General features: G+C 49.3%; 1 protein-coding gene across 1 annotated transcript in view; it reads left to right on the top strand.

The window, feature by feature from the left end:
- Nucleotides 1-4,621, top strand: part of LOC108803687 (OTU domain-containing protein 7B-like) — a gene marked incomplete at its 5' end in the record, with an annotated part of 14,510 nt that extends 9,889 nt beyond the window's left edge. The window contains one exon of the mRNA XM_018575509.1: nucleotides 3,330-4,621. Within this exon, the coding sequence (XP_018431011.1) occupies nucleotides 3,330-4,616 (1,287 nt within the window). The remainder of the gene's footprint in view (nucleotides 1-3,329) is intronic.
- Nucleotides 4,622-10,958: the final 6,337 nt, after the last annotated feature.

Here is a 10,958-nt window from a genome sequence, read left to right as displayed (position 1 = left end):
TTACAGCCAATCGCATGAGGTTTGATTACAGCCAATCGCATGAGGTTTGATTACAGCCAATCGCATGAGGTTTGATTACAGCCAATCGCATGAGGTTTGATTACAGCCAATCGCATGAGGTTTGATTACAGCCAATCGCATGAGGTTTGATTACAGCCAATCATGGTGCAGCTGTCACTGTAGCTCTCCTCCTGCAGCCACTTGGAGACACTTGGCCTCCCTCCGTACACATGAGCACAGCAGTCAGTCTGTTATAATCGGTCATTACAGGATCACTAAATTATAACTTAGATACAAATGTATTCATCTGAACTTTGTTTGTTTCTCTTTCAGTGTCACATTATCTCTGGAAGCCAAGTTAAATCTATTACATAATTACATGACGGTCACCTGGCTTTCTCTGCCGTGCGAGACGCAGGTAAACTTGGGGGGGACGGGGGGGGGGGCCATACACTATAAATTAAAGGAGATTTAAGGAGAAGTAGTGGAGAGTAAAATGTTCCCTGACGTGGTGCACTGCAGATGTCACATGCCGGCTCTATAGATCATCACAAGCCGCTGATCGCTCAGCTCATGCCTTCTCCCTGCAGAGAGTGGTGACTGTTAGTCCCCGCCCCCCCAAATGGATTGCCCCCTCCTTTCATGCTCATTGGAGAAACAGACAGGGGAGGATGCGGGCACAGCTTGCAATCAGAGGGGTGGATGCCGGCAGTAGCCCCCCCAGATGCTGGCTTTGGGGGTCACAGGAGGACATTAGTAAACGCTTGGCTTTAGTTCTCTTTTACGTGGAATATAATCCAGAGGAAGGGGTCCTATGCCAGGTAGCAGTGGTGGCCCCGTCCTTTGACTGACAGCTCAGTAGGAACTAGAGCTGCAGCTAACGATTATTTTCAAAATCGATTAGTTAGCCGATTATTAAGTTCGATTAATCGGTTAATCGGACAGAAAATTAAAATTTAAAAAAAACGGCTCCATTGATGGGACTGCTAGTTTGTATTGCGATTGTAGTCCATCACAGGAGCAAACTTGGAGCGGTGGAAGTAAAAAAGAAAAAAAAAAAGTGTGGTGTGCAATATAGTGAAATTAAAAGTGTAAAATTGAATGAATGCAGAATGGCACCGGCTATAGAGGACTACAAAACCCAGCAATAATGCATTATAGCTGGCGGTATTCTGCATTGCGCTGTATAATGTACTATTGCTGGGATTTGTAGTCCTCTATAGCTGGCGGTATTCTGCATTGCGCTGTATAATGTACTATTGCTGGGTTTTGTAGTCCTCTATAGCTGGTGGTGTTCGGCATTGCGCTGTATAATGTATTATTGCTGGGATTTGTTGTACTCCTCTATAGCTGGTGGTATTGTGCTGTATAACGTATTATTGCTGGGATTTGTAGTCCTCTATACAGCGCAATGCAGAATACCATCAGCTATATAGGAATACAACAAATCCCTGCAATACATTATACATACAGTGTATAATGTATTCCTCTATAGCTGATGGTACATTGCTCTGTATAATATACAGCACAATGTACCATCAGCTACAGAGGAATAAAAATCCCAGCAATACATTATAGAGCACCATGTGTGGGAAAGTGCAGGCTTACCTGAGCAGTCTTCCAGCAACTTGCTTCTGAGATCGGGCCTGTCTATCTGCCGCTGTCATCACCCCACACCTGCTCCTCCTTACTACTTCTCCCCGCGTCCCTGTGCCGATCGTGGATGTGGGCGGGCGGTGAGTGTGAGGCGGGGAGGAGGTGCGGCGTGTGTAGCGTGGATGCGGGTGGGTCTGGCAGCGGCGAGCGTGAGGTGGGGCGCGCAACGTGTGTGGAGCTGTGGACAGGGGCACCTTATCAAAAGCCGATTAATCGATTATTGAAAAAGTTGACAACTTTTTCAATAATCGATTATAATCGATTATGTCGATTAGTTGTTGCAGCCCTAGTAGGAACCCCTCCCCCTCTTTATTTGCATTGCTGTACTGGCCCCATCAGACGCCTTTGTACGGAATACATTCTCTGATTGGGGATTCATTAACCCCGTAAATTCCTTTTTATAAACTTCGACGTCAATGCAAAAATTTCAAATCAAAATGTTATGTTTTTAACGACATTTTGTTTTCCCGTGAGCCGTGATTTGGAGTTTAGCGAAGAAGTCGTTTAATTATTACGGAGATAATGAATCCATTCAGTACAAAGGCGCATGGCACCCCTGCTATCCTATTTCTGTGGACGCTGTGAGTGACGTCACCCCAGGAGATTGCCGGCTTCGGGGCATTACCTGGACTCGTCGGTATTAGGAGTCGAGCCGCATTCATTCCTTTATTCCGGTTATTTGTACAAACCGATATCTGTGCCCCCAAGTTTCATCGCGCAGCGACGTGCGGGTCGTACCCTGTAACTGAATGGACTGTTATCAGACAAATACGTCATGTGACTTTCCTTCATCAGATGAATCGTTAGCGATAAGCACTGGAAGATACTTTGTGACTAAATGCTATAAAGTGACTCATTGTAACTCAGCCGCTCCCTACCCATTGGGGTTTCCTCCCTATTCATTCACTGAAGAATATTATCCATGTATTTCTGATGTCAGCGTGGCAAGAAATGGTGCGTTTGATGATGCTGCCCCGTCTGCCATCGCCCTCTATCCCTGGGACCTCAGTCACTAGGACAGGAAGTGAGGGAAATCTCCCCAAATTCGGGTGCAGCTATAAAAATCTCAGCAAGATCCTGTTCCTCCCCCCACTCCATCTGAAACTAACAGAACTTTCTAGGCTGGAATTGGGTTGAAGGGAAACCGACAATCCAGAGTCCGTTTTTGTATCGTTAATGGACCGATCTTTGCCAATGGTGTCCGTGGAATGTGTGGACCTGGAATCTTTGGTCCGGCTTCCATCTTTTCATCTCTTTTCCTTCCTCTGCTTAGAATTAGATTTTCTTTTACATATAAAATAAATCAACTAAATGTAAATCTGCTTATTGAGGTAGAACCACCCCGATAAGCAGTTTTACATTTGGTCAGAACCGCTGTCTGTAAATCCACATTCACAATTCCTTATTGCCTTTGCAGCCAGCAAGGCCGAGTACCGCCGGGCTCATTGTCTTCTGTAATACTGCGTCACAGGTCCATACTGCCCCCCCCGTTCCTGATATTTCTGCAGTATATGTAATATGTTATACCGCATGAAGCTGCACCGAGGAGCATGTGACGCATGTGTTGTCAGTCCAGTTTAGTTAGCACACTAACGTAGGACGCATGTTTTACAATCTGCTGATTCTTTTGTATTACATATTCTATATACTATGCTTTTGTTTCTATAACGCAGGCTCCTCTCGCCCAGCCAGAGTCACCAACGGCATCCGCCGGGGACGAGGCAAGGTCTGCCGCAGAATCTGGAGAGTCAGACAAAGAGTCTGTATGCAGCAGCTCTGCAAGCAACGGAGGCAGCAAGACTGGGAAAGAGAAGGACAAGTCCAAGAAGGAGAGAGACAAAGAGAAGGAGAAGAAGAGAGCAGATTCGGTGGCCAACAAGCTGGGCAGCTTTGGCAAGAGCTTGGGGAGTAAATTGAAGAAGAACGTGGGTGGACTGATGCACAGCAAGGGCAGCAAGTCTGGCATGACCAATGGACAAGGCGACACGCTTGAGAAGAAAAAGAAAGGCTCGCTTAAGGGTCGGAAAGGGAGCAAAGACGACTCATCCCAGGGGGACTTGTCTACGTCGTCTGAGAAATCTTCTGGCAAATCGGCGTCTGACAAAAGCCAGGGTGACCCTTACAAGTACAGCAACGACGTCAAGCTAAGTCTCAGCATCTTGCGGGCGGCCATGCAAGGCGAGCGCAAGTTTATCTTCGCCTGCCTGTTAAAAACCAGCGAGCGCCAGCCGTACCAAAAGCAGATGATCCATAGGTATCTGACCGATGCTCATGAGAGGTTTGTAGCAGAGCAGAAGCAGAGAGAGGCCGAGAAAAAGACTCTGAACTGCGGCACAGCCAATCGGTTGGAGCAAGACACGTTGCAACCTAAAGCGGATGATTTGCTTCCGTTGCCCACCTATGCCCAGGCAACTGGTAACTATGGAATGGCGGGCATGGACTATGGGGTGAAAGCAGCGCTACCTTCCAGTTACTCTGGAGGATTTACCATCCCAAGACCTTCCATTGTGAACACTGACGGTGCTCCTAGCTACCAGGACAATAGAAGGCAAGTTGCAGGTGGGTCTTGTAACGGCATGCCCTCTTATGTCACTCTCCCCCGGCAACCTGTACAGGGTCGGCCTAATGCCTACCAGGCCGGCACGCTACAAGCGGGCGGCCATTCTCCCTCAGAGACGGAGCTTCCTCCGGTCTACCCCGCAGACATTGAGCAGACGGTCTGTGTCACGCACAGCAACGGCTACAGAGAATACACCACCGACCCTGCCCCCGTGTCCAGAGCCGTGTCCTCTGACGGCAGCAAAACCCGGACACTCTATAATGTCCAGCAGACCAAGTGTAAGCAAGTTCACTGCACTTTTTACGGACACCCCGAAACGGGGAACTACTGCTCATGTTGTTACAAGGAGGAACTGAGGCGGAAAGAGAGGGAGAAAGAGGCTTTAATACACAGGTTCTGAGGCTCTGACATACCTAGTGACTTGTATTCCACACAGTGTTCCAGCAGGGGGCAGCAGAGGGGAGAATAGTGCTGATGGGACGCCTCCTCCATGGGACGCCTGGGTGCTTTATTCCCCAATCAGCATTCCGGGACCGGCACCGATGGTTTCCCGGGAGCGGAAAACAAATTCAGGACCTAAAAATAATGCAATTTGGTCTTTTTTATGTGACGACCTCATTTCTGATTGTCTCTTTTAGCACTTTAGGTAAAGTATAAGTATACTGACATTTTGTTTCTTATTTAAAACTACAGCGGCCATGCGCCACCTGGTTGTAAAGGATTTTATCCTTCCTTTACCGAGAGCTTTGTTCCAAACATAGTAATTCTGAGATACTTTCTACAGACAAGGCCGATATCACCCCATCGAGCAGTTGGACCAATCCTATTGCTACACAAAACCCCTCCCAAGGTGTAGCTTGCCCTTTAAGAGGATTCGGTGTGGGGGGGGGGGTTTGTCCCCTTCTGTGGGGTTCTTTAGGAAGGAACTCTTCTCACTCCTGAAGTGGAGACTATTAGGTGATTCCTAGTGCTCATCTAAGGGCTTTGTGAAGTCTGTACCCCTTATCTGAGATGGCGCTGGTTATACGGGTAAGGGTTCAGACTTTACACCGCCTCTGCTTTTCATGGAAGGTAAAAGACGTTTAGAAAAACAAACGAACTGTATGTCAGACCTCAGATAAAGGAGTAAGTCCTCGTCTGCATGCAGGTTCAGGAGCAGTGAAGCGCATCGTTATCTTTGCTGACTCTAGCTGTGAGGAAATGGCGGGATCTACAAAGGATACTTGCTGCGTTACAGGTTCTCTTAGATGAGCTGAGGAATGTAAACCACTGAATAGCCCCATTGTGACAGGTGCCCTTCCTGCCCCTCTACAATACCTCACCATGGCAGGGCGGCTGAATGTAGGTTGGGTTTGAGTAGCACTACTACTGGCTGGACAGAGAGCAGAAGGCCAACCAACTAATATCATCTTCTCCTCGGTGTGCGGATCTGAAATGACTGGAACTGCCGGAGACTTGTACCGATCTCCTCCTCGTTCTCTGTCCCCGCCTTTCTTCCGGCAACTCCTCCTCTTCTTCTCTTTCCATCTGCTTCTAAGGAGAGCAGAAGGACCACTCGCATCTAATTCTTTCTGTGCTTCTTCTGCTGCCATGGTAACAGACGCATGAGATGCGGCACAAAGAAGATTGGCTTAAAGAGAACCGGTCACCTTGGAAATATCGTTACTCTTCATCAGTGTGACGCGAGTTATGGAATAGCCGTATGGTGAGCCGCCTGGGTGCTGTTGTCCTGGCGCTCGGCTGAGGGCGGAGTTCATGGAATAGCCGTATGGTGAGCCGCCTGGGTGCTGTTGTCCTGGCGCTCGGCTGAGGGCGGAGTTCATGGAATAGCCGTATGGTGAGCCGTCTGGGTGCTGTTGTCCTGGCGCTCGGCTGAGGGCGGAGTTCATGGAATAGCCGTATGGTACTCAGCCTGGGTGCTGTTGTCCTGGCGCTCGGCTGAGGGCGGAGTTATGGAATAGCCGTATGGTGCTCAGCCTGGGTGCTGTTGCCACGCTGTGACTGAAGGCGGCTCCGATGTCAGAAACAACAAAACCAGAGCAGGGAAAGGTTTATTCTGATCGTTGGTACTCAGCCTGGGTGCTGTTGTCCTGGCGCTCGGCTGAGGGCGGAGTTATGGAATAGCCGTATGGTACTCAGCCTGGGTGCTGTTGTCCTGGCGCTCGGCTGAGGGCGGAGTTATGGAATAGCCGTATGGTACTCAGCCTGGGTGCTGTTGTCCTGGCGCTCGGCTGAGGGCGGAGTTATGGAATAGCCGTATGGTACTCAGCCTGGGTGCTGTTGTCCTGGCGCTCGGCTGAGGGCGGAGTTATGGAATAGCCGTATGGTACTCAGCCTGGGTGCTGTTGTCCTGGCGCTCGGCTGAGGGCGGAGTTATGGAATAGCCGTATGGTACTCAGCCTGGGTGCTGTTGTCCTGGCGCTCGGCTGAGGGCGGAGTTATGGAATAGCCGTATGGTGAGCTGCCTGGGTGCTGTTCCTACGCTGTGACTGAAGGCGGCTCCGATGTCAGAAACAACAAAACCAGAGCAGGGAAAGGTTTATTCTGATCGATCGAGCATTCCGGGAGCTACGATCTAATAGCGGGAGACTCCCGGGTGACCCCCGACAGTCATTTGACCCCCGACGGGGTCGCAACCCCCAGGTTGAGAAGCGCTGGTCTAGTTGAAGGACCCCTCGTATGCATCTTCACGCTCTGCGTTCCATCCTCTGCGTTCCATCCTCTCTCATCCAATCCCCCCCATAAAACACAAGGGTGAGAGTCCCCTACGTTGGGGTGATGTGCAGCTTTGGTAGGAGGTTGCAGGGGATGTGGATCCTCAGCCATCATTTGTGTGGAAGCTCCGCCTATAACGCACATCCGATATTCAGTATTTCCAATGTGATCTCTTCTCTACGCTGACAAAGGAACACAACGTGTCTCCTCTTCCCTAATCCTCCTCCTAGGTTCCCTTTAATGCCCCAGCAGCACATACTTGCCTCTTCTCCACGCGGGGGCAGTACTTCCAGGTATAGAGGAGCATGTGACCCGCTCTCCTTTCTGTCATGTGATTGGCCCCCCGCACTGTTACATGGGGGCAGTTGGAGAGCCCAGCCCTGTGCACGCTCCATCTACAACGACTGGGAACTAACACCGGGGGAGGGGGATATGTGCTACCCCAAGTCCATCTGCCTCTTATCACATGAGGCGGCCATATTGTGAGCTGAGCCCTCCATGTTATACATAATCAGATCGGAGACCCCAAGGTCATAGGTCATGTAGAAAATGTTCATTTATATAAAGAAGCATTAAATCTGCTTCCTGTCACATCTTTACAACCGGAACCGCGGTGATGCCGCACCAGACGAGGGCCCAGCTCGGGTTTTGGGGTTTCCGCCATCGTAGAAGAATATGCAGCCGGGCCTAAGCTCCGCCTTCCTTGTGTCTGTCCCCTATAATGTAACCTTGGCTGACTTTATATGTTCAATAATGGGGGTGTGATGGGGGCAACGCTTTTAATCTGACATCCTGCTGGGGGGTGAACACAAAGTGTCCCGAGACCCCGCGCAGAAATAGATTTTTTTTAGCAGCTTTTTTTTTCTTTGCAAATATTGTCTTTGAATTGTACTAACGGAGAGACCAACTCAAACTGAACAGGCTGCATGTAATTGGGTCTCCTAGTGGCTTGCTTCCACCTACTGCCTGACGCATTTCACTCCACAGGCTGCAGTAATCACCATAACTGTGCAAAGGACATTGGTGAATAAACCGACTCCGTCATATCACCCATAGCTCCTCCTCATTGTAGCCAGGACACTTCCTGAGGGTTCCAGCAGAAAGCTCCAGAAAGTCGGTGAGGGGGGTATGTAGAGCTGTGCGAAATGGGCGCTGGTGGGTGAAGGGGGGGGCAGCTGGTGAGTGAAGTGGGGGGCAGCTGGTGAGTGAAGCGGGGGGCAGCTGGTGAGTGAAGCGGGCATCTCTGCTCTTATTGGCCTCTTATCAGGGTCCTGATCATTATACATTGTGCTGGAATATCGCCTACAATGTATCCGGAATCTGTACTTTGGGCCCCGCCTCCTCGCCGTGCAGCGCAGATCCGTTTCTTTCATTGCAATGCTGCGTTCTGCGTGCGTTTATTTTCCACACTACCTCTGTTCTGGCCGGAATTGTCACATTTTTATGACTCTGTGCTCTGTAATGGAGATATAAGACCCCAAAATCTAAATCTGACATTCGTGTTCTCGAGTTTAGATATTTGCTAGTAACCCACGAGGCCCCATCATCCATCATCACCCCCATCATCCATCATCACCCCCATCATCACCCACCGCTGTGTAGGAGTGACAGGTACTCTTCCATTGGTGACCATTGTATCTGATGTAATTCCCGCTTCTCGCTCTGCGTTTTGTAACTTGTAATATGCAAATGCCGCCATTTGTACATCTGACGGAAGCTGTACTCCCGGGGCCCCGCCCCCTCCTGCGCTGAGCGCGTCAGCTGCAGATTCGCCGTATTGGAGGTGAGTTTTAGCAGAATTTGCACAGATCTCTAACTGTAGAGCACAATTGGTCCTTATTTATCAAAGTCCCCTCTGTAACATTTTAGTTGTTTTGGGTTTTATTTTGTTGCTTCCTTTTTAAATGTTTTTATTGTAATCTTCTAATCCGAATTTACAAAGAATAACAATAGTAAGGAAACATTAAACACTAAATATATTTGTATGTTTCCTTTAGCAGAATATTCGGGGTGTTGGAACCCCGTCAACTTTTTATTGCTCTTCGTGTCACCCCATTGCAGATTTTTGTTTTCTCATTTCCTGTCCTGGTGACGTCAGTGCTGTGACAGGAAATGAGGAGAAATCTCCCGGACACTTCGGAGACATTGCAGTGTGATTGTACAATCTTAAAGCTGAACTCCGGGATAAGAAAATATCATCTAAATACCAAATGCATGTTTATTCCTCCAGACCTGGGCAGACCTTCCTGTAATAAAGACCGCTCTCTCCTTGTGCAGGGTGACTGGTCTTGTCTCCGCCCCCCTCCTGTAATACAGACCGCTCACTGCGTCTCTCTCCCCTTATGCAGTGTGACTGGTCTAGTCTCCGCCCCTCCTCTAATACAGACCGCCCACTGCTCTCTCTCCCCTTGTGCAGTGTGACTGGTCTCGTCTCCGCCCCCTCCTGTAATGAAGACCGGTCACTGCTGCTCTCTCTCTCTCCCCTTGTGCAGGGTGACTGGTCTTGTCTCCGCCCCCTCCTGTAGGTTTTTTTGCAGGCAGCCTGAAGTGGGTGGAGCCTGCTGGGCCCCTCCCACAGCTTTGCTTCTGCAATATAATTAAACGGAAGTCTCTGTGCCCGGAGATCAGCTTTAACTTTGGACGAAGCTTTGATTCCCACCACGTGCGCTGCGCTGCGTTGTTCTGCTCGGCGTGACGTAACAATCGTTTTATCTGCTGGAAACATTTTCATCTAAAGCAGATTTTCTCCCATTTCATGTGTGTGATGTAACAGGATTGTCCAATCAGATTGGGATGTGTGTGGCCATCAGAAGGGAATGAGAGACTCCTAACTGGCTGCTATTGGGCCCCCGAAGACACTTTGATCACTGAGCCCGCGGACGCATGTTGCACTGTGTTGGCAACTTTTGGGGGTTTTTTTTTCTTTTTTTCCAACAAAAGCTTTAATAACAAGTTTCAAGCGGCTCCGGCGCTTCCAATGGATTGCAATAAAAAGAATAACTACAAAGAAATAAATCTCTATAATTCAGCAACGTTCGATTGTTATTGGTTTCCTGCGTTGTGTTATGCGGACCCAGCGGCAGGAAAGGGAACAAACGGAATTGTCTGTAAAGTTGGTTCTAAGTGCCTTGAAATAAAATAAAAATATTTTGCATTGTAGAGAAGTAAAGAGTTAATTTTACCGTAAATTATGGGATGGAGTTTTCTTTTCTTTCAATAAAAATAGTTTTATGCGTCTTTGTCTGGATTCCTTTCCTTCAATAACCTCCTTTAAAGAGATCGGTGACCCTTCTATACGGAGCTCAGGGATTGGCCGGTCCTCTAATGCTCCCTACTGATCCCCATTTATAATAACAGTGTGCAGCACTGCCCTGTGAGGGTTAACTCTTCATATTGGGGGAGGGGTTAGGGGCCTGATCCCCACCGCCACCCGCTGAATGCAGGCTCCCTAGCTTTGCAGTATATGTGAGGCCACTGAGGGACAGTCCACAACCTAGAGCGGGGGAGGTGAGCGGCGAGGAGGTTGGCCGAGTAAACGCCTTCGATGCTTTGAGTAGTTGGACGCGTATGCAGATTGAGGTTCATGGCCCACAATGCCGACACTCCTTTGCAGCTCCCAGTCTGAGTTCTGCTGTACAGAGGATTATGATGCTGATTTTGTGTCTTTAATTCACTCCTGATACAAGGATGCAGATTGGAGGGAGGGGGAGGGGTGGCCCCACTTATACGGAGAGAAGGATTGATCCCGGCCAGAGCCCCCAGAAACGACTAGTCTGTGGCCGGCAAGCATTGTACTTGCTCAGCAGCGCCGGTCCCCCGGTTTTGTATTGGAATTGGCCATTTAAAAGACAATTTGCAGTTCAGCCACCGGGGGGCGCCACCAGCCGGTCACATGTCTGAGTTACACGGACTCCTAGCGGATGGAAAACCAGAAGAGACTAAGCTGAGCCATAGAGAAGATGTTCAGCAGATGGGAAGTCTTGTATCCCCACAGAGAACTACAACTCCCAGCAGGCATGAGAGCTCA

Source organism: Nanorana parkeri, unplaced genomic scaffold (genome assembly GCF_000935625.1).
Source record: "Nanorana parkeri isolate BGI_ZX_2015 unplaced genomic scaffold, ASM93562v1 scaffold4034, whole genome shotgun sequence".
Taxonomy (NCBI): Eukaryota; Metazoa; Chordata; class Amphibia; order Anura; family Dicroglossidae; genus Nanorana; species Nanorana parkeri.
This window is presented reverse-complemented; position numbering and strand designations above follow the sequence as displayed.